The 25,470-nt window shown below is 34.8% G+C and overlaps 1 protein-coding gene across 3 annotated transcripts in view; it reads left to right on the top strand.

The window, feature by feature from the left end:
• CFAP299 (cilia and flagella associated protein 299) overlaps positions 1 to 25,470 on the top strand; it is a 562,884-nt gene that overhangs the window by 211,363 nt on the left and 326,051 nt on the right. For 2 of the 3 annotated variants that reach the window (XM_029926115.1, XM_029925982.1), the window contains exon 3: positions 9,630 to 9,720. In XM_029926115.1, coding sequence (XP_029781975.1) covers positions 9,630 to 9,720 — 91 coding nt within the window. The remainder of the gene's footprint in view (positions 1 to 9,629; positions 9,721 to 25,470) is intronic. The other variant, XM_029926049.1, reaches the window with a different exon arrangement.

Here is a 25,470-nt window from a genome sequence, read left to right as displayed (position 1 = left end):
GATGAATTCAGATTAAAGGCATAGTGAGAGAGAGACACCTGGGTGGCTCAGTTGGTTAAGTGTTCAACTCTTGATTTTTGCTCAGGTCATGATCTCATGGTTTTTGAGATTGAACCCTGTGTCAGGCTCTGCACTGGTAGCACAGAGCCTGCTTGACATTCTCTCTTTCCCTCTCTCTCTAGCCCTTCCCTGCTTGTGTGGGTGCATGTGCATACTTGCCTGCATACACACACACACACACACACACACACACACTCTCTCTCTCTCTCTCTCTCTCTCTCTCAAAATACATACATACATAAAAGCACAATGAGATACTAGTACAAAAAAAGTGAGTTGCTTAAGAGAGCGGTTCCCAGGAGACCAGGCTGGTACACTCCTCCCCTTGGACTTTCAGCCTCTGGATCTGTGAGAAAATAAATTTTTATTGTTTAAGACACCCAATCAATGGTGTTTTGTTATAGCAGCCTGGATTGATTATACACAGCAAATATATAATAATACTTTGAGAGGAGGAATGTGAAGCTGTTTACCTATGTTAGAGAAATTTATAAAACAGTATTTGAGGAAAAGTAGGATTTTCTTCTGTCCTAATTCATATAAAAAGCAAAGAAAAAAAGATACTCTATTGTCTTTTACAAGACAATGAAGAGAATGTACCAGACAAAGCAACAGGTGCCCTACATGAAAGTGCAATAGAAATATAGCTCCCAGGGGCGCCTCGGTGGTTCATTTAGTTAAGCATTTGACTTTGGCTCAGGTCATGATCTCATGGTTTGTGGTTTCAAGCCCTGGGTCAGACTCTGTGTTGGCAGATCAGGGCCTAGAGCCTGCTTTGGAATCTGTGTCTCCCTCTTTCTCTGCCCTTCCCTTGCTTGTGCATTCTCTTTCTCTCTCTCAACAATAAATAAACATTAAAAATATTAAAAAAAGAACTATAGATCCTACATTTAATACTCAAATAAATTGTCTAAAAATATACACACTGTGATAAATAAAAGCATATTTTAATCAAGCTTCCAACTTTTCATCTTGGCCTCTAAAAATAAAATTTGATTATTTGAGACCCTACAAATATGTACATATAATTTTGTCACTAAACTTATCCATGGAAAATAAAGCTGTTTCTGAAAACTGCTTTTTCATAGGTGTGTACTAATTTCCTACAAAGATAATATTGTAGAGTTTTTATGAGAAACTTTTACTCATGTACTGCATTTCACTTTACTCTCCACTAAAGTTTTCCAAACTAAGTATACAAAAACATCATTTCAAAGTAACTGAGACATAGAGAAGTTGTATTACATATTCAAACAAGTGCAGATGAGTTGAATATACACTGCAGAATTATTGAATATAGGCTATGCCAGATTTCACTGGTGCCGGAGTCCAGCTCCAGCAGGTCCAGGCTTTCCCTGAAGGACGGTGTCAGTGAAAGAGAGCTAGAGCACCTCAGCTTCTTTCTGCTCACCAGGCAGGTGTCTCTGCTCTGACCGGAGAGGAGAGTCAGCTTTATTTATTGAAAATATGTAGGGGGTACAAAACAGGAGTGGCAATTGCCTTAGGCAATGATTTCTGATAACAAATTCTTTGGTATGTAAAAATTTCCCAGAACATAGTGGAAGACTCCTGCATAATCTTCACCAATAGAAACTGAAGTAGGTGACTAGATATTTATCATATGGGAATGGAGGGATCTTTAGCATTCAAATACAAGGTGATGTTTTTAGCATAACAAAGGCAAGAGTTAGTTCTTTGTGAGCAGGGGTCAATAGCCTGTTTTCTAGGGGAAGAAAGTAGGTTTTCTCAGGAAATGTAACATTTGCTCCTATAATCCCAAAAGAAGAAACTCCTGTAACAAGTTTTTTCACAAGGTACAATTCATATATTTTTAGCATAAGTAGGCAAGTCACTCCTTATATCAGTCAGTCAGGTGCCTTGGGGGTTGGTGCTCAAAGCAGAAATTGAGTGGGGGCTGAGCAGGGTCACCATCTGATGGTGGGAGGCCTTGCAAACCTACCTTACTTCAGAGATGGCTCCCAGCACACTGGCTTTAGTACAAATCAAAGCTACCTCTGAACAAGTGGTTGATCAGAATTCTAGGCTAGACTGGAATAATGATTATGGCTGATTAGCTTTCCACAGAGGTTTCAAGACCACCAGCCCGTGATAACTTCTAGGGGCACCTTTTCATGAAGGTTGCATACCTCACTCTACCCCCATTCCTGTTAATTCAGGTTTCATCTCACCAGAGAATTTTCATTGTTTTCTATAAAAATATTGTGATATTGATACGATGTTTTGATACATGGTGAGGCTTCAGTATAGTAGAATAAAGCCTTGGAGTTAGTGATATTCAAGTTAAAAACTGATGCCACCTGATTGTAATCAAGATTATTGCTAAAGTAGAAATAAACATGTCCTGGGCACCTGGGTGCCTCAGTTGGTTAAGTGTCTGACTTCTGCTCAGGTCATGATCTCCTGGTTTGTGAGTTTGAGCTCCGCGTCAGGCTGTTGGGTTCTATGCTGACAGTTGAAAGCCTGGAGTCTGCTTTGGATTCTGTGTCTCCCTCTCTCTCTACCCTTTACTGACTCTCTCTCTCTCTCTCTCTCTCTCTCTCTCTCTCTCAAAAATAAATAAACATTAAACAGAAAGAAACCAACATGTCCTCCCTTAGGGCTTGATTTAAAGATAACTGAAAGTATTTGCAAAAATACCTAGCATGTAGACTAGTATAAAAACTGCCCAATAGATTAAAAAAAAAAGTATTTCTATTAAGATCAATTTAATTTCAAATTTGATTTAGTGTTTATTCAGAAACTGCTTATTAGAACACATTTCAATGATCATTCAAACCTTGCCTATTAGAAAACTTTTAACATTTAAAATTCTAAGATGATTAATAACTCATAAATATTTACTGAATGAATTTATAATCTTTTAAATAAGTGAACTCAAGAAAATAACTCATGGAAATATTTCTATTTTAAGAGTTTTCCATTTTTTCTCTTTTATTTACTCTGAGAGTTAATCTAGTGATATGAATATGTGTAATATATAATAATAATATAATAATGTGTAATATATAATAATAATATAATAATGTATAATTAAGTCATAAAACAGTAACCTAATTGTTGAGGATTAAGAATATATTTAGACTCATTCATGTAGGATTATATAAATGTCATTAGCTAATGATTAAACATGGCTGCTAAAAATTAATTCATCTATAGAACTTTTAATCCATTTCTAAAGTAGAGTGGAATGTAAACAACACAGATGGAGTATTTACCTTTATAAAACTTATAACCCTGATATTTTGTAGCAGACTCACTTCACTTTTGAGGAAGTGACTCCTTTTGTAATATTTACTTAAGCAAGTTGTCTCAGGTCACTGCCTGTTAAATAAATCTAGTTAAGTAAGAGTAATGCATATAAAAGATTTAAGAATTCCTTACCACACACTGCATTAACTTTCTTGCTCAATTTTTTCCCTTGCTGAGAAATTTCCGGCTCTCAGGTGTAGCATGCTATAATAATTGATTACTTATATAATGGTTTTACTCTGCTGCATATAACTTAGGAGTTTGACATCTTATCCTTTCTGTTTCCAGTTTATATAGCAAAAATACTTTTATATTCTGTATAGAGGTTATAGGAAATGATAAAATCTATGTATGTAAGACTTAAAAATAGTAAAAAAAAAGCAGCATGATCTTAATATAATGTCAATATAATAGTGACTTTTAGACTGATTGCAAATTAGTGATACTTGGTAATTGGTAGAGTATGATCATTTTATTTATTTATTTATTTTAAATGTTTGTTTATTTTTGAGAGAGAGAAAGAAAGAACACAATCAGAGAAGGGGTAGAGAGAGGGAGACAGAGGATCTGAAGTGGGCTCTTTACTGATGCAGGGCTTGAACTCACAAACTCTGAGATCCTGACCTAAGCCAAAGTTGAACACTCAACTGACTGAGCCACCCAGGTGCCCCAAGTATGATTATTTAAAATTTTAAGTTTTACAGGTGCTGGAGGCTTAGAAATTATTTAGTCCATTATGAAACCTAGGTTCAGAAAAATGTGGTGACTTGGACTAATCAGTTGGTAAATGAGTAGGAATTAAAGACTGATATCCCATCTTATGTATCAGCTTAATTGCCTTCACCTTATGCTTCCATTTAAAAGACTTACCTTTCTGACTGTTAAAAAATAATTTAATCACATAATAATACAGTCTTCTGGGAAATATTAATTGCAAATAAAGTCCAATTTGATCAACAAGCCAATCCACAACATCTTTCTTCAGCATAGTCAGCAAATTTCATATGGTAAATATATTATTTTGGATTCAGTTTAGTGAAAAATAATAGAAAAATCCCAAATGACAGTATCTGAAACAAAATGTAAATTCTTCTCAGTCTCATATTGCAGCAGTCCATATGGTATCAGTCTAGGCTGATTGATGCTCCTGGGTGTCAGAGTCCCTGCTTCTTTCTTTTGTTTCTCCTTACTGGTGGCCTCCAAGTTAAGTCAAGATAGGAGCTGCAGCAACAGTCATTATCTTGCATTCTAAATACAGGAAAAAGTGTACCTTCCCTCCTTTAAGAAGTTTTACATAATTTTCATTTGGAATCCATTGTGCAAAAGTTAGACATACAGACCTACTTAGCTGCAAAAGGAGCTAGGAAATGTAGTCTTTATCCCGGGGAGCTGCATGCCCAGCTAAAAATTAGGGCTTAATTTTTCTGGAAAAAGGAGGTAGGTGCTTGTTACAGTGAGTGCCCAGGGGCAGCAAGAATTCTACTTCTTACTACTTCTTATTCCGGTCTGGGCCAGATATCTGATGAAAACCTCAGTCATTAGCAAGAGACCGAGGCCTGGCAGAATATTAGGAGTTCTTTCCTCATTAATGGATAGTACCTAAAAACCATTCTTCATGTCTGCAGGGAACCTGGTGGCTCAGTCGGTTAAGCATCCAACTTCGTCTCAGGTCATGATCTGGCAATTCACAAGTTCAAGCCCCATGTGGGCCTCTGTGCTAATAGCCAGAGCCTGGAGTCTGCTTAGAATTCTGTGTCTTCCTCTCTCTGCCCCTCCCCTGCTCACACTCTGCCTTCTCACCTCTCAAAAAAAAAAAAAAACCAACATTAAAAAATGAACTATTCTTCATGTCTGATGCTTTTCATGTCTGCTCTACCTGGGAACAATTTTGATCTCCCTCGGCACTCCCATAAACATCTATTCCTAGGAACATTAACAATATTAAGAATAAGACAATAAGTGGCAAAATATGTAATACATTGAACAGCTCACAAAATGACACTATATATGTCTTTATGATTATACAAATATATACATAAACTATAGAAAATAACTGTAAAGGATGCATGCAAAACTGATAATGATATGTTACCTTTGTTATTGTGGGATTGGGGTTAATAATCAAGTTTGACTCTAACTTTAATAATCTGAAGATTTACAACAAAATAAGGTATGGTTGGGAAGGTAGAAGGATTGGGGAGTAGACTTACTATGTGGAAACCTTCAGGACTCTAGAGTATCTTAATTGTATAGCTCATCTAAATTGGAATACAGTGACTATCCAATTAAAATAGTTGGTTTTGGTTGTGAGCAATCAAAACCTATATATCAATTATATCACTGATATATATCATTGATCAATTATATAACTGATATATAGGCTTTGGTTGTAAGCAATAGAAACCAATTCTAATGAAATAAGTTCTAAATTAAAAAATGAATTTATTGGAGGAATACCAATACCTATTATCATGGATAGGAAGAAAAGGTTAAATGTAGTAGGAAAGTAGTAGCTATGTAGTAGTAATTAAAAACAGACACTATAACTTCAACTGATTTTCATTTTGTGTCTCTTTGTTTATGGTGTACAATATGGTGACAAATGGCATTTGTCAAGCTTGAGGCATATTTATTAACAAAGGTTTGGGGGATAAGAGTTTTTAACATTAGTGTGTACCTTGATTGACTTATATCAAGGTATAGAATGTGGGAGAGATAATTGTCCAAATAAAAATCAGGATTCTGTTACCAATGCAAAGGGAAGGGTTGTTGGGAAGGCAAAAGCAAAATATGTATACAGGTATCACAGAAGACCATGTACCAGTCTATTTCATTCTATCAGTGATTTTTAGAATGTTCTGTTGGTATGTAGTGGGGTGGGGAGGCTCTGTTTCAGATCTAAAGTTAGTGATCTTAATTTTCAAGAGGGTCTGTACTTGGTTATACTGCAGTAAACCACATTGTTTAACAAATATTCTGTACTTTTGAATTTCACTCAGGACTTGTTTCTTTATTGCTCTTGTTTACTGAGCTATCTATTCTCAACCTTGGTTTGATTATACTATAGAAAGCAAGGGGCATACGGGCTACCATTTACAAATATTTGCTACTCTTTCCTGGGCAGGATTATACATTCCCATTTCACTGATTTCAGAGTTGGCTATGGTACTTTCTTTGACCAATAAAAGGCAATTGGGAGTGATGACTCTGTTTCAAGTGGACCCCCTAAGAACCAGTATGTGGCTATATTCTCTTTTTCTTTTACACAATAACTAAGGATGTTTCAGGTGGAGGCTGTTTCTTCAGTCTTTTAGTTCATGCCTCTAAGATGAAGAGCCTCAGCCAATCTGTTATTGATGCATAGCACTACTGAGAAACAATCCTTTGTATAAGCCACTGTGATTTGTGACTGTCTGTGGGGTAACCCAACCAGTCATGAGATGCATTCGTAAAACCAATTTTCTATTTAAACATCATGGAGAATTTCTGCTTTTAAGACCGTAAGTAGGAAAACTGACCAAGTGGTTAGATTATCCTGTGAACAATGGAGAAAAAAAATACATGTTTTTTTGAGCAAGCAACTGACAAAATAAGTGTGATGTCTTTGAGATTTAATATCAGAGCAGTGCATAGTTATATTGCAATATGGAAGACTTACTTTTGGACAGGACAGTGGATTGAAAAATTTCTGAAATATTTGATTCTCTTTATTGGTACAAATTCTCTTCATTTTCTATGGATATTTATATATTTGGATTATTAATTGATATTGATCCTACAAGCCAAGGCAGTAGACCTAGAAAAGGAAGACCAGTTATGATCAGCTGAAAGGTTTGCATTTCTAGATCAACAAAATTAGTAAGTTACATGTTGTGCATGTCTATATTAATTTAATAGTGATCTCTTTTTAACTCCCCACAAAAAGAAATCACAGAAAGAAATCTACTTTCCCTCTTAAGTATTTGCAAAATCTATCTTTCCATATACTTAGCATGGCTTGAAATCAGGACTTTGTCTTCTCTTGCTAAAGTTTTATAATAGTCCCCTAATTAATCCCTCTAAGGTTCTCCTTTCAGGCTTTCTTACAGGTGCTCAATATTCCTCCTCAAACACAAACTTAACAATCTTATTTCCTTGCATAAGACTTTTGTGTTCAGCATCTTTTGGATCCAATCCTTTACATAACATACAAGGCCTTCCCAGAGAGGCAGCATGGCCTAGCAGTTATGGGAATGAGTTCTAGAATGAGACCGCCTGGACTTGAGTATAGGGTCTGCTACTTCTAGCCATCTGATCTTAACTAAATATTTATAGTCATATGTTTATAAAACCATTGGATTTTATTAGTATTATATGGTTACTACTACTTCCTGTACTTACTTTTCTGACTGATTTGTAATTACCCATGGGCACTTTGGAGTTTAAATCTCTACTCTTTTATTCCTTTAGGGTTACTGATATCTGTATCTTCCCTCCCCCTCCCAAGATAATGTTATGTTATATTTTAGTATTTTGTTTGATAATTGCTTTTATTAATTTATTTTTATTTTTTTGATGTTTATTTATTTATGAAAGACAGAGAGAGATAGAACATGAATGGGGGAGGGGTAGAAAGAGAGGGAGACACAGAATCCAAGGTAGGCTTCAGACTCTGAGCTATCAGCACAGAGCCCGAACGCAGGGCTTGAATCCATGAACTGTGAGATCATGACCTCAGCCAAAGTTGGACACTTAGTCAGCTGAGTCACCCAGTTGCCACTGATAATTACTTTTAAACTTAAAATTAAGTCACTTTTCTTTGAACAAGTAGGATACTGTAGGATACTCTGATACTCTATCCCTCTCTCTATTACAATTAGCACACGGTAGGAATTTATAATGTTTCTATATCTATATACTTCTATGAGATAGCAGGCAACTTGAGAACAGGAATCATATCTCATTAATCTTTATGCCTGTTATACTCCCAGTGCATAGTAGACACATAATAAAAATGTTTAAATATTTAGAAAATTGCTGTTTGAAAAAAGGATTATTCTTTCAAAAATCACCCTCAAATTCACTCTTCTTTGTGTGGTTCAGTGTAGCTAGATGCCATCAATTTCTTAAAAGAATTTATTTACTTATTCATTCATTCATTCATTCATTCATTTATTTTTGAGAGACAGAGAGAGAGTGCACAAGTAGGGAGGGGAAGGGGAGAGAGAGAGAGAGAGCGAGAGAATCTTAAGCAAGCCCCACACTCAGCATGGAGCTTGACACAGGGCTTGATCTCATGATCATGAGATGATGACCTGAGCTGAAATCAAGAGTCAGCCGCTTAACTCACTGAGCCAGCCAGTGCCCCCATGTCATCAATATATTTTTAATAATTTGTTCCAGGAATAGCCATTGCTTTCTTGAATTCTTTAAAAATATTTTTATCAATATGTAATAGACATAGAATATTAGTTTCAGATGTACAACATAGTGATTATATATGTGTTTATAAATAGTCACCCCAGAAAATCCAGGTAACATCCATTGCCACACAGTTATAAATTCTTTATTTGTGTATGATGAAAACTTCTGAGATCTATTCTTACCAACTTCCAAATAAACAATATAGTATTATTAATTATAGTTAATATAGTTACACCATGCTGTATATTACATCACTAGCTTACTCATTTTATAACCTCTTTTGAATTCTTGTTTTTTTAATTTTATTTTTTGTCATCCTTACATCCAATGCAGGCACTGAACTCACAATCCTGAGATCAAGAGTCACATGCTCCACTACCTGAGTCAGCCAGACACTCCTGTTTCCTTTTATCTGACAAAGATAACTTAACCTAGTTCCTTTTTTGTTGCCTTGTTTATATCCTCATAAAGCTAAGATTAATGCTTTATCCCCATAAGAGAATTGGACTAGATTTCTAGTGTTTTAATTTTTTTATATTAAATAAATTATATGCAAATTATAGGCAGTCTAAAATTATTGATAGGTATAAATATATTGAATTTGCAGCATGTGATAAAAAGAATAAAATGGGCATGTAAATTAACTTTCTGGCTTGAGTATTGATATAGGCATATATATTATTTATGCACTGGATTCCAATTATTTGTAAAGATTCTAAAAGCATATAAAATTAAATCGAGGAATGGAGTAAATGATAATAATTGTGTATGATTTATAATGATTGTGTGTATAGTTTTCATGTTATAAGAAAATTGTCACTTGGAATAAAGAAGTGTGGCTGTTGACCCTGTATTTGTTTTCTAGCATATTATAACTGAAGACCTGCATTTTACAGGACACTAACAAGTGCTGGTAAAGACCTGAAAGATCAATTTCTGAAGGCTCTAGCACTGAGAGAAGAAGACAATCGCAATGGAAAAGTGAGCGTGAGTACATACATCCTAAAAATGTATACATTAAAGGCACAGTTGGTATCAATAATATATGTTTTAATAGCTTCCCTGAGAAGTAATTCGTGAGAGATATAATAAGGCTCTTTGTTTAACACACTATACAGATTATATAGAAAAAATTTATTCCCACTTATATATGTAGAAGTTCGCAAATGCTGAATAAAAAATGGAATTCCATATATCTGTGTAGAGAAAATGCATGACTGGTTGTCAACTCCACCTTTGTGCTGGTCTTATGTTGAAACTTCCTACTTCTTTTTAGCTCAGTCTTCTGGTATACTCCTCCAAGTCACATCAACCATTTGACCCTCACCAAGTTTCACACTATGCCTATCTGATTTTATTCTACCTTCAAAAGATAGCCCTATAAATCTGCCTTGTAGTCCTATCTTGGGAGATGTGATAGAAATCACATGATAGAGAGACATGATTTTTAATCACCAAGGATAATATGTTCTTGCTTTATTAAAATGCATGCTAGGTCATATTTGTAAAGTTAATATTTTGGAATATGTATTTACTTTCATCTTTTGTTAATGTAATATTAATAATATCAGTCTTCCTTAGGTCTTAAAATGTTCCCAGTGATTAAAAATAAAAGGCAAATGCCCATGCTCTGACTATAATAAATGACTTATAGAAGAATAATCAGAAGTAGTGTGATGAAAAATTTATGTGTGTAAGGAAGTCTGTTTTACTAAAGTTTTCTCAAAAAGTAGTTCGACTTTTTCTCACTAACAGGGCTCTTGAAAATTTTACATGCAGACAAAATCCTCAATATACTTTAGAGAGAGAAAATATCGTATTTTGATTAGCTAATTGGAATAGAATTAACCTGGACTTAAATCAGGGTATTTCTTGGAGGAGATGGACACATGAGGCTAAGAGGTAAGGTTGAAAATATGGGTAAAGACTAGACTCTGGAAGGCTTTGTAAATTACAACAGAAAGGGTTGAAATTTGTCTGACTCTTAATAGAAAGAATAGCTAAAACGGCAGAAAGAAACGCAAAAGAATTTAATGGCACAGGGATCATGTAAAGGCTTGCAAGAAGGAGCAAATTATCATTAGTGATCAAAGAAGACAGGGATTAAGAAGACATCCATATAGATGAAAAAGTATATATTTGACAAGAAAAATTCCTTCTATAATGAGTGGAAATTTGATTCCATAAGGTTGAAAAAAATGGCCCATGGTTAGACAGTAGAACCAATAAACACAAATAGCTTTAGAAACTCTAAACCAACATTTTTAACGTGAGTGGTGTACTTCCTCTCAAAAATATCTCTTGAAGTCTTTCTCTCCTGTTATGGTTTCCTTTAACAATGAGTGAAAGACTCATCTGCTCATTTACCCAGATGGAAGCATGTCAGTTACTGTGGATTCTCTACTCTTTCTCACTCATGTTGAATGAACCACTAATTTTTCCTAAGTATAAATCAAATCACTTCACTTTTCACCCCCTCAACTATTATTTACTTAGATTCAAACTACCATTATATTTTAAGTAAATTGCTATAATAGCCTCCTAAATGATACACTTATGCAATTTCTTACCCACATCCTATCCATTTACCAGTCGTTCAATACATTTTCTTGTGCACCTGCTCATGCCTGGAACTGTTCTAGTCCCTGGGACACTGAGGTACTACAGAATTCATGACCTTCAAGGGTTATATTTGAGAGAAGGAGTTAGAAAATAAGTAAGCAAAATAAAAGTGGCACAATTAACTTCAGCTCTGGATAGGTACTATGGAGAACATAAAAGTATAAAATGAATAGAAAGATATTGAATAGAGAATTGTTGGCTGCTTTAGCCACAGTGTACAGGAAAATCACTTTGAGGAGGTGACATCTGTTGGCTGAATGAAAAGAAGAAAACAGCCACGGAATTTGAAGGGAAAGACTCCCCAAACATATAATGATTTGAGAGGGGAAGACAGCCCAAGAAAAAGGAACAGCATATTAAAAGCTCCTGGGATAATAGCAATTATGACATAATTCAAAAGATGGTATGAAGACCAGAATGGCTGGAATATATTTATTGGGAGGGATTATAGACACTGATGAGATCAGGGAGGAAGTCACAAGCCAGAATATATAGATTTTAGGAAATTTCTGTTTTGTTCTTTAATTTTAATTGTTATATTCTTCTAGTTTTAAACTAAAAAATTGATAGACAACTTAAAGAAGTGACCTAGTCTGGTTTACACTTTAGAAAGATTGATCTCACCGCTGCTGTGCAGGGTGGAAGATGTGGGAAGAAGGTCTAGCACAGAGGCAAGGAGGTAAGATAGGGAGCTTTTGTAATCACCCACCAAGAGATGAAACTGTAATGACAAGGTGGTACTATTAGAGATGGAGGGGAGTTATTGAGTCATGTCCATGTTTTGGTGGCAGAACAGATAGGACTCATTGACATATTTGATGTAGAACATCAAAGAAAGGAAAGCAAGATGACTACTAGGTTTTTGGCTTGAACAAGAGGTAGATGATGGTGCTACTCACTGTGACAGGAGAACTCTTGAGGATTGCTGATTTCAGGAATCAGTATTGAAATTGTTCTGTGCTGGCATTATTAATTTTGTGATACCTATTAGATACTCAGGTGGAGAAGTTGATTGGTCTTTTATGTATAGGGATTTAGAACTCAGAGGAGAAGTCTTGGCTAGAATATAAATCCAAAAGATGCCGTTACCTAAATGGTATGGAAAGTCATGCACTTGCAGATATTTACTAGGCAGGGAGTATAGGTGAAAAATAGTGAAGTCCTATGTTAGATCTTTATGAAATCCCAACATTTAGAGAACTGGAATGTGTGAAAGAGCCAGAAAATGATACTGAGAAGGAGCAAGAAGGAGAAAAGTACAGTGGGAGCAATGTTACAATCATGGGAGAAGAAGCAATTTCAAAAGAAAGAATGCTCACCATGTTAGATGATGCCCAGAGGTCAAATAAAATGATGAGTTAGTTTCCCCTGGCTATTGTAACAGGTTACTACAAACTGAGGCACTTAAGACAAGAGAAACCTATTTTCGCACAGAAAGTATTATTTCACAGAAGTCTGAAATGAAGATGTCAGCAGAACCAACTTCTCTCCAAAGATCTAGAGGAGAGTCTCTTCTTTGGCTTTCCGTTAACTGCTGGTGTTTCTGAAAATCACTGGTATTCTTTGGTTTGTAGACCTATCCCTCTAATCTCTGCCTCCATTACTACATGGATTCTCCTTTGGCACCTGTGTTTCTGTCTTATAAAAGTACCAATCATATTGGATTCTCCTCCCCAGTTGAACATGACCTAATCTCTATTATAATACACATGCAAAGACCTCATTTCCAAATAAGGTCACATTCATAGGTAACAAGGGTTAAACCCTCAACATACCTTTGGACAGCTAGGGGGCATAATTCAACCCACAATAAGTGATAAAAAGTTTGAGATTGTTTTGGGCTAGGTAAATGTCATTGTTACATTGGTGAAGGCTGTTTTAGTGACAGGTATGGGTAAATGTCACATTGGAGTAGGTAGAAAAAAGAAAAAAGTGTGTAAGGATAGATAAGGAGAAACAACTGTTTCTTGATTTTTACACTGTCACTGGAGTAAGGCTTGGAGTCCAAGGAGTTTGCTTTGTTGTGTTTTAATTTTAGATGGATATAATAGCCCATGTTTTATGTTAATAGGAATGATCCAGTAGAGAGACATATATTGATGGTGTAGGGAAGAAAGGAAATAATTGATGAAAAGAAGTACTTAAAAGGAAGATTGGGTCCAGAGCACTAGGAAAGGGTTTGTCTTTAAGAGGTGCAGAAGCCATCCTTAGAGTTATATCAGGGGGGAAGAAAGATCTGTAGGCACTCCAACTAAGTTGGTGAATTTAAGTTTGGGAGGATGAGACAGCTCTGCCATGAGTGTATCTATTTTTTCTGCATTACTGTTCTGAATGATCTTTAATTACCTCATTATGGATTTGCATTTTCCCTAGAATAGGTCCCAGATTTAACTTTTATCGAGCATGCTAAAGAGTTAACATTGAACGTTGAATGGGTGGTCACTGATTTTGAAATTGGAATTTTAACTCGCTGATTCTGAAAATAACATGGTCATTTATTTGGGCCTTTGAATTTGCGGTATGATTATAATCAGCAGAATACATATCGTTGTATCAAGAGTAGCATTTAAGGCTTAATTTTTTATTTCCTTCTCTGGTCATAAAGCATACTCAAAATGGCTTTGTAGAAAACTATTTATAAGAGAATACAACATATTTTAGCAGATCTAATTATTAGGATCACAAGCTTATTTAAAAGCCATTTAGTAAATGGATATCTTTTTTTAAAAGTAGTCCTCTAAAGTACACAATATTCATGAAATTTGAATCTATATTAATTTGCTATCAGCAAAATTATATGTGAATTTTATGAGGTATGAACTCTCGAAGGGACATGATCATTTCCTAAGCATTATTATTTCTCTACATAGTGAATACAAAATAAATGGAGAACTTCAACCCAGAGGCTCATTTGCTATTCTTTTGGTTTCATTTTAATGAAAGTACATGCTGGAAAATTATGATATAGTTTTAGAGACATAATTGATCTTCATGGCCTACTAAGGCTTGAAGGGCTAATTCCATAGCAATTTTCCTAGGTAATTTTCTTTAAATGTAGCTAGGAAATTAGAAAAAAGATTGGATTTACTTTCCCACACTCACAACTTTTTGTTTTATTGTTAAGTTCCCAGGTTTCAAATGTTATTTGGTATAATTGAATCTTGTTTTGGGTGTCCACTTTCTCTGTCTGGTCATCTAACTACAAAATTGATTTATTAGTTTCTTCATTTAGGTTTTGAATTTACTCTGCTATAGAGCCTAGAGCTTGGGAAAACATCATTCGTCTCTGTCCCCACTTCCCGTGGGCCCCCACCCTAATTCTTTCAGTGCTAAAATTATAGGATTACTTGCTTATTATATACACTCATACCATTTCTACAACCCTGCTACATACACATGTAATCTTAGGGTTATGCCCTGGGAAGGAACAGTGTCTTATGACAATTAAAAGTTTGTGTAACTGTTACTAAAAGAACACAAATTCTTGAAAATATAATTCCTTTAAAGATTTTAGTGGAGAGGCAATTGGGTGGCTTAGGCAGTTAAGCATCTGACTCTTGATTTTGGCAGATCTTGATCTCATGGTCTGTGAGATTGAGTCCCATGTTGGGCTCCATACGGACAGTGTGGAGCCTGCTAGGGGTTCTCTCTCCCTCTCGCTCAGCCTCTCCCCTGGTCTTGTGTACAAACTTCCTCCCTTTCTCTCTCTTTCAAAATAAATAAACATTTAAAAAATAAATAAAAATTTCAGTAGATCAATGGGTCAAATGCTATGGATATAAACATTGTTTAGATAAGTACTCTTTAAGTAAAAGCTTCTATTAATCTGGAGATAACTTAATTTAACTCAAAAATCAATATTATGAATGTCTCTGAATTTCATACTTAATACACACTACATATAAGTGTATGTATAATATGAGCATATGCATATATATATATATATACTTTATACAAAAACACACACATCCTTTCCTTACATTTCCCCCCAAATACTCTTGTTTTAAGTTAGACAAAACATTGAGACTTAGGTACAATTCATATACAAAATGTTAAAAGGGTTTCTGTTAAGTATGTAATGCTTCATATGACAGGCACAATGTTTTCCTACTAAAATAACTATTTAAATTTAGGTAAATTTTTATTTTATTTTATTTTGTTTTGTTTTATTTTATTGTTTTAAGTTTATTTGTTTATTTTGTTGTGGGGAGGGGCAGAGAGAGAGAGAGAGAATCCCAAGCAGGATCTGCATTGTCTGCACAGAGACTGATGTGGGGCTTGATCTCATGAACTGTGAGATCATGACCTGATCCAAGATCAAGAGTTGGACACTTAATTGACTGAACCACAGGAACCCCTAATTTTATTTTAAATGTGTTCCATGCATATATGAAAATATTTCTACCTATGATTCTTATATTTAAGATTTAAAAATTCTTTAAAAACTAAAATAATTAACCATTTCTTTCTCATTTATAAGGGGACTTATTGTTTCCTGAGAAAATCGAGTTTTCTAATTTCTTATGGTAATGAAGTTTAAAATACTACCACCACAGTGAGGCATTCATTAAGTGCATGTTTATGACAAGTGCTTGGAAAAAAATTAAGTAAGTTTGGTTCTAGATATGCAGAAAGTCTGAGGCAAATCACATTGATGTTTAGGTGAACATAAATTTATGGATTTTTGGTAGAGTCTTTCAGGTTTTCTATATAGAGTATCATGTCATCTACAAATAGAATTTGACTTCATCCTTGTCAATTTGGATGCATTATATTTATTTGTGTTATCTATGGCTAGAACTTCCAGTGCCATGTTAAAAAAAAATGGTAAGAGTGTATGGACATCCCTGGCTTATTCCTACCATGGAGAAAAAACTCTGTTTTTCCCCATTTAGGATGATATTAGGTGTGGGATTTTTCATATATGGCTTTTATTATGTTGAATATGTTTCCTCTATGTCATAATTCTATATATAGAAAACCTGAAAGACTCCACCAAAAAACTTCTATAGCTGATAAATGAATTCAGTAAAATCCATGCTCAGAAATCTGTTGCACTTCAATATACCGATAATAAAGCAGTAAAAAGAGAAATTAAAGAATCAACCCCATTAACAGTTGCATCAAAAACAATAAGATGCCTAGGAATAAACTTAACCAAGGATATGAAAGACCTCTAGTCTGAAAACTATAAAAGACTGATGAAAGAAATTGAAAATGACACAAAAATGGAAAGACATTCCATACTCATAGATTGGAAGAACAAATATTGTTAAAATAACTATACTACCCAAAGCAATCTACACATTTAATGCAATCCCTATCAAAATACCACCAGCTTTTTTTTTTTTTTACAGAGTTAGAACAAATGATCCTAAAATTGTATGGAACCACAAAAGACCTCAAATAGCCAAAGCAATCCTGGGATTCCAGCCTTCTGGTCGATTAATCTTCCACAAAGCAGGAAAGACTATCCAATGGGAAAAAGGCAGCCTCTTTAACAAATGGTGTTCTGAAGACTGGACAATGACATGCAAAAAAGAATGTAAGAAACTGGACCACTTTCTTACACCATACACAAAAATAAGCTCAAAATGGATTAAAGCCTAAAATATGACACCTGAAACCATAAAAATCCTGGAAGAGAAGGGAGTCACTTCTTTGATATCAGCTGTAGCATCTCCTTTCTAGATATGTCTCCTGAGGCAAGGGAAACAAAAGCAAATATAAAATACTGGGACTACATCAAAATAAAAAGCAGATTCTGCACAGTGAACAATAAACAAAACCAAAAGGTAGCCTGTGGAATGGGAGAGAATGTTTGCAAATGATATATCTGATAAAAGGTTAGTATTCAAGGGAGCCTGGGTGTCTCAATCAGTTGAGTGTCTAACTCTTAATTTTGGCTTAGGTCATGATCCCAAGATCCTGGGATGAAATCCCATGTTAAATTCCATGCTAAATGTGGATCCTGCTTCTGATTCTTTCTCTCTCACTCTCTGTTTTCTCCCCTACTTGTGTACTTTCTCTCTCTCTTAAAAAAAGTTAGTATACAATATATATAAAGAATCTATAAAATATAACACCCCCAAAATGAAGACTCTCATTAAGTAATGGGCAGAAGACATGAATAGACATTTTTCTAAAGAAGACATATAGACGGCCAATAGACACATGAGAAAATGGTCAATATCACTTATCATCAGGGAAATAAAAACTACAAGAGTTTTGATTTTAGTGAAATGAGATATCATTTCATACTCGTCAGAATAGCTAAAATCAACACAATAAGAAACAACAGGTGTTGGTGAGAATGTGGAGAAAGAAGAGGCCTCTTGCACTGTTGATGGGAATGCAAACTGATGCAACCATTCTGGAAAACAGTATGGAGTTTCCTCAAAAAGTTAAAAATAGATCTACCCTGAAATCTAGTAATTGTACTAGTAGGTATTTACCAAAGAATACGAAGGTAGTAATTCAAAGAGATACATACACCCTGATGTTTATAGCAGCATCATCTACAATAGCTAAATTATGGAAACAGCCCATGTTCCCATCAACTGATGAATTGTTAAAGATTATCTATCTATCTATCTATCTATCTAATATGGAATATTACTTAGTCATAAAAACTAATGAAATCTTGTCATCTGCAATGATATAGATGGAGGTAGAAAGTATTACACTCAGGGAAATAAGTCAGAGAAAGACAGATACCATATAGTTTCACTCATACGTGGTATTTAAGAAACAAAACAAAAGAGCAAAGGGGGAAAAAAGAGAAAGAGAGAGGCAAACCAGGAAAAATATTCTTAACTATAGAGAACAAACTGATGGTTATGAGAAAGGAGGTGGGTAGGAAGGATGGGTTAAAAAGGTGATATGTCTTAAGAAGTGCATTTGCCGTGATAGGCACTGGATATTGTGTGGAAGTACTGAATCACTATATTGTACACCTGAAACTAATATTACACTGTATGTTAACCAACTGGAATTTAAATAAAAACTTTAAAAAACTTGGAGAACTAAGCCCGAGGTGGGAATATGTGAGCTATTGTGAAATCGTTTTCTCAGAAACATCAGTGGAAATGTTAAATAAGTTAAATATTTAGATGAAGCTAAAACTAAGGGTATTCTTTTTTCCCTTGCAATGTCCAAAACTACTTTTACAGAAATGGTAAAATTATAGAGGATACTTGAATGAAGATATAATATCTGAGAACATATCATGTATATGACAGAGACTAGAGAAAAATTTGAAGGTCAAAATGTGATTGTCTGAGGAAAAGACTAGGTAGAAATTAGAATAAAGAAGTAAAATGAGTCGGTGTGAGACAATAGTTTCCTATTTCCTTCTAGATTACTTTGAACTTTATTTACATAGTTTATGAATAGGTTTCTCTCCTATTTTGGTATCTGTGATATAATTGTCTTACAGTTTTCTTACTTTCTTCTGACTTTTGATTTCATGCTCTTTCTTGGGCTGACTACCTTATACCTCTACTTGAACCTTCATACTTTCCACTATGCACATTTTTCCTTGGAATCATTCATCTCCTGTATGCCCAGCCCCATGAATCCACTGAATATGTTTCTTGCTAACAAACCAGAGGCCTAGGTCTTTGCTGTATGTCTACTAATTAATGTATTCAATTATTCATTAAATGGTGATAGCTATTCTATACTAGGAATTATACTAGCTTCTGGAAAAACAAATTGGATTTCAAGTACATTATGAAGCTAAGAGTTGCTTGGGAAAGAAAGTCAGTAATCGAGTAATCAAACAAAAGCAAAATTACAACTGTGACAGGTGCTATCAAGGAAAAACACAAAAAGCTCTGATTGTATGTAAGTGGGTCAGGAGATACCAGATTTTCAAATAGAAAAATTAGGTCATCTTCAGTATAGAGAATGAACTACAGAGAGGATAAAATATACAAGATACATGCCAATACATGCAAGATTAGATTAGAAAAGATGAAATAATAGCTTAGATCAGGAAGAGGACAGGGAAGACAAAGAGAACTGATTTGGGAGAATTTAGAAGGTAAACTGAGAGGGATATGGTGACAAGATATAACCTAGACCAGGATTGAAATAAAGAGAGTGGATATAGATAATTGGCCTCTACACTAGATAGATGGATGGATAAATATTGTGCACTGAAAGATCAGGAATGGGGCAAAAAGAGATCATAGATCTGCTTTTGGGTATATTGAGTTTGAGTTGTTTTGACAAAAGAAGTTGTTGAAATGTTAAGTAGATGTGAAGAAAAAAAGATTTTTTGAAGTCTACTCTAGTGTTTATCTTCACATTGCTATGCCTCAGATACTTAAATTTTGCACATTGAAATTAATTTTCTTTTCCTCCTCTACTCCTCAGATCTTACATCTAGTTGGTGACCAAGCCCAGTCAATTCTACCTTGTAAATATGTCTCAAAAAAATGTGGGGTAAGAGGTCAGGAAGCCAAAGAGATAGGCAACAGCCATCTCTGAGGGCTCTGTAGTGCTGTGCTCAGTAGCATGGGCAACGCTCTAAAGATGATGAGTAATAGTCAAGGAATTTAGACAAATGGTTGAAGTGATCAGACATGCATTTTAAGAATACACTGGCAGCAGTAGGTAGGAATGAGTATCTCTGTAGGAGTGGGGAATGAGATAAGAGAAGGGAAGCCAACTGAAAGGTCTCTGTAACATTTTAGATAATAGATGATAAAAGGCTGGGATAACGGAAATGACAGAATGAATAGTGGATAAAGATAGAGTTCAGTAATTTTGTAGATACCTGCAAACCATGATATTTGTTTTGATGTAGGAAATGGGAGTTGAGTACTATTCTTGTGTTTCTCTTTTGGGGATTCAATAGGACATGAGCAGTTGATGATAATTTTTAATGGGAAGAGAAGTATGATCCTAGCATTAGAAGATTTACTGTATTTCAGGGGTTAAGAGCATAGAAGTTGGAGGTGGATAGTAGCTAGATTCAAGTTCTAGATTTATTCTTACCCAGCATTACAGATCACAAAGCGTCTGTGCTGTTTTCCAAGCCACAATGCCTGTTCTATACCATACAGATTAATGAAGAATACCCTCATCATAATATTGATTATAGAAAAGAAAACTCAGCAAAAAAATTGGCACACTACATGATACATGACAAATATTTAACAAATGTGATTTCTGTATTAAAGAAAATTATAGCATTGCTAGAACTACAATAGTGAGTAAAAAAGTTGTAGAAAACATGCAATAGTTTTCAAGGGAAGCACTGAATGGTTTTGCATCTCTTTTTAGAAAGATGGTGGAAAGCTTTCCTTATGACAGTCAGATACAGATTTTGTTAGAGATCTAAAGATTGTTGGTCATTAGCAATATATTATAGAAATCATAATATTAAAACACATACTTTATGTTATGGATTTTGTTTTAAGTTATAGGATACCACAGCCTACTTTATTACTTTTCTGCTCTCTGCAAACCACTTTGCCATTTGCCATAAACAAAGATGGAAAAGACATGGACCCTCCCTACACTGTTTCTAATGTAATAGGATTATGTAACTCTTTTAAGTGGCTAAGTGGCAGAGTGGGGTTGGGTGGGGTGAGTTACTCTTTTCAGATGGTAGTAAACTAAGAATCCTGAATTTATTGAATGGAAAAAAACAAAAATAAAATATCCTCTTTCTAATCAGAGACTCATGAGGATTGTAATGAAAGATCATATGCTGTTCCGGGCTGAGAAAGTGGAACCTGTTGACACTTATTTTCCCACTGAATGTTGACTGTGTAAACAGTTACATGGCTGACTAGTTTTGGCTTTGAAATATGCATTATTGAAGCTGGTATAAAAGCACTGCTTACAACTTTTCCTTCAGAGTCATTCAAAGAAACCACTGTACGTGGGTAAGGAAAACCTATGAATTAGGCAGTTCCTAATATACCCATTTCCTGTGTTGAAATCTCTATGAAACATAAGATTGCGTTGTATATGACCAGTAACATTGTGCTGACATGATCTTTTCCCTCCTTGCTGTTTTCCAACTTCTATAAAATGTTCCCTTTCAAGAAAATGAAGGTATTATACAGATGTTTATTTCCTTTTTAATTGAATCCATGCCTGTCCATTAATAAACCCTTATGGAAATTATATGCCTCATTCAATGGTACCTTCACTTTAAACAAATTACATCAGTGTTTGGAAAATAAAATGCACATCAACTTACATTTTACTGAAAAAAGTATAGTTGAATAGATCTTTAATTCTTTAGTTCCTAGATTAAAAAAAATCTGATATAGAAATAGTGAGGAATTTTGGAAAGAGCAGACGTTATGCAGTCATGTTAATCTAGGTTGATTCTTGGATTTCCACTTATTACAGGCTCACCATAAAGTCTTCAACTCTACAGATCCTGAGTTTTCCTACTCATAATATTGAGGCAATCATTTTCATACAACTGAGATACTTCTAGAATAAAATTATATAATGTTTAAGGTACAAATAAGCTAATACTTAGTAGGTGTTTAAAAAATATAAAGAATATGTATTCGGTAGAAAACAAATTATAATAGGTGTTTTGTTAGCTCTGGTTCCCTACAAGTAGAGCCTAAGATGCAGATTTTAGTGGAAGTAGTTGAGTGAGAAAGGTCTCTCAAGTGAAAGCCATTAGGGCATGATGGAAACATGACAGTATAGAAGACGACAGTGGGCAGAGATGTGATTTCAGTGGAAATCTAGCTTCACTCTAATCATACAGGAAGCACCGGCACATGAATTGTTTCAGAGTTTGCTTTTTCTAGAGGCAAGGAGGAGTGTGCTTCATATACCTTCTCCTTCTCCCTTCCTGTGTCTATCCATTAATCATAAGCTGCCACAAGGGTTGGGGAAGGAGAGAGTAAAGTTGCTCAGGTCAGACAGATAAGCAGTTCTCTTTGAGGAGAGAGCAGGTGGGAACCATTAGCCATTAGCACCTGCAGCTTCTGGCGCTGGGTGCACGAGCCTGGGAAAGGGGGTCTGGGAGGGGCACTGCCAACATGTAAGCCGATGCAGAAGGTTCGTTCTAGCCATTTCTGAAAGAAAAGAATGCTACCCTTTCAATAATGTAATTGTATATATGCAAAAAGTATTTTTGTTTAAGATATTTAAATTTATCATTTTTATATGAAGGTGTAATTACATTAGTGTCCCATTTCTAAAATGAGAACAGCTACTTGAATTAAAATAAAATGTATTTTACTGCAAAGTCCTCTTCATTTACAAATAATCATAAGTCCAAACATGGTTTTTGGGTCCAGAAATTTTTCATATTTTGCATATATAATAAACTTTTCCATTTAAATGTTATACCCATTACTACATGTTTCCACATGTAATGGGAGCTGTTTTGTTGGACTGGCAGCTTCAAGCCAGTGAGTCTACCCGTGATTCAGGAACCAGCATCATGTCAGAATGCATTCATCAAAGACATGTTTGTGAATATAAAAACTGTAGTCGTAGGAGTGGGGACATTGTTTATTACTTTCTAAACACTAAACATTTTCAAATTTAGTGCAATCTTTTTTTAAGTTTTAATTCAAATTCCAGTTAGGCAACATACAGTGTGATATTAGTTCCAGGTGCACAATATACAGTGCCTCCACACTGCCGTACAGCACCGGGTGCTCATCACAAGTGCACTCCTTAATCCCCATCACCTACTTCACCCATCCCTCCCTCCCCTCCCTCTGGTAACCATCAGTTTGTTCTTTATAGTTAAGAGTCTGTTTCTTGGTTTGCCGCTCTTCTCTTTCTTTTTCCCCCCTCTTTGCCCATTTATTTTGTTTCTTAAATTCCATATATGAATGAAATCATATGGTGATTATCTATTTGAATGCCTTTGGGCGCTTGTGGAATAGGAAAAAGAAGAAAGTTGATATAGGTCACTAAAATTTGAAAAATGAGTTGCTTGGTCACATCACTGAGTTAATATAATTCCCAAAGATCTATGCAAACAAGTGACCTTAGCTATTTGTCTAATGACAAAATGTAATAGGATTATTTAGACAATAATAGAGGTGTGAATAACCTAAGAATGCGTTGCTCCTCTTTGTAAACAAAAATAAGGGCAAAAATGTTAAAACTTCTGCTCATTTACTCATAGCAAATGTTCCAGTAAAGTTTATGTGATTTTCAGTCCACATTCTCTTTAACTACCAATCTAAAATCCTTAAAGTCCTAGAAACTGAAGAATTTTTTAAGGTTTGGAACCAAGTAATTTTGCATTGAAACCCGATCTGAAATGAGACTATTTGTAGATTTTATCTAATTTAGTGTGGCTATACCTTTGGTTCATTACAGAAAAATTAATGTGTTTGATTATAGGATACTGTCCTATGGCTACCTGGGAATATTGATTTATATATGTATACCTACAATATTACCTTACAAAAATAAAAAATATTCTTATTTTTTAAAACAATCCTATCTCCATAGTTTTCAGATAAAGAATTATGAATATATATATAATCCTCTCTATATCTGTTATATATAACACGTGAAGTATTAAGTATGGTAAAATGAGCTATATAAGAAAACAAAATCGGGGTGCGTGGGTGGCTCAGTCAGTTAAGCATCTGAATTTGGCTCAGGTCATGATCTCACAATTAGTGGGTTTGAGTCCCACGTCAGGCTCTGTGCTGACAGCTCAGAGCCTGGAGCCTGCTTCAGATTCTGTGTCTCCCTCTATCTGCCCCTCCCCTGTTCAGTCTCTGTCTCTGTCTCTGTCTCTCAAAATAAAATAAATATATAAAAACATTTTTAAAAAGAAAATAAAATCAATCTTAATGGTTTGATATAATAAAAATTTATTACTCACATTACTCTGTCATGGACTTAGTCACATGGTCACACTTATTTGGGAAGACTGGGAAATATAGTTCAGCTGAATGCCAGAAGGAAAGCAACATGTTATTGGTCATGGTACCTGCCACATATATGTATGTGCATTTTATGTCATTGCTATGTCTTATTCTCAAAGCAAAGGATTTAGTTACAGGAAAATTATTTCATCATTAAGGCCATTAGTTATCTTTAGTAAATGAGCATGTTCCACTTTCTAAAAAAAATGGTAAATCTGTAAAATAAAAGTAATGTGGATAACTAGTCTTATCGTATAATAATATATATTAAAAAGCTACCCTTATTAAGACATGGTACTGGAACATGAATAGATTCATGCTGAACAGTACTAATAATCAGATAAATGAAAATTAAAATGAGTTGTATTTTACATACGTAGATCAGAAAAAAATAAAATGGCAGATCTTGCCAAATGCAGGTGAGGATGTGAAGAAGTAAGAAATCATGTTCAGTGATTTTGTACATTGTTAGACAGAGTTTAGAGACAAGTTTAATAATGTCTGATAAAGAGAAAGATGTGTCTAGTCTTTAAACTAGTAGATCTATATTTGTGAGAAACTGTCAATCATGTATGAGAATGTAATTACAAGTATGTGCAATGTAGCATTACTTAGAATATAGCAAAAGAGCCTAAGTGTTCATAAACATGAGAACAAGTTGTGACCCATTTATAAAATGGGACGTTATATAGCAATCAATGTGAAAAGTAGGTGTACTCTGTATATCAGCGTGGATCATCTTAGAAACATCCTGTTAAGTTAAAAGAAAAAAGGCATGTTTCTGAATGATATGTGCAGGATGACCCTCTCTCAATCACTTTTAAGTGCTGTTCTTTTCTATGTCTCAGTTTCATTATCTGGCCATTGACAATAACAAGTTAGTAGAATGGATGTGAAGATTAAAGGAACCAGTGCTGGCAAAGTGCTTAGAACACTATTGGAATGCAGTAAATGCTCAAGAAAAATAATAATTATTATTATTTTATTTGTTATGCTTATTTTTTTATTTATTTACTTATTTTTAATATAGTTTATTGTCAAGTTGGTTTCCATATAACACCCAGTGCTCTTCGCCACAAGTGCCCTCCTCCATGACCACCACCTCTTTTCCCCCCGCCCCCTTCCCTTTCAACCCTCAGTTCATTTTTAGTATTCAAGAGTCTCTCATGATTTGCCTCCCTCCCTCTCCCTAACTCTTCTTCCCCCTTCCCCTCCCCATGGT

Source organism: Suricata suricatta, chromosome 1 (genome assembly GCF_006229205.1).
Source record: "Suricata suricatta isolate VVHF042 chromosome 1, meerkat_22Aug2017_6uvM2_HiC, whole genome shotgun sequence".
Taxonomy (NCBI): Eukaryota; Metazoa; Chordata; class Mammalia; order Carnivora; family Herpestidae; genus Suricata; species Suricata suricatta.
The sequence above is the reverse complement of the archived record's forward strand: the minus strand, read 5'-3'. Positions and strand labels throughout refer to the sequence as shown.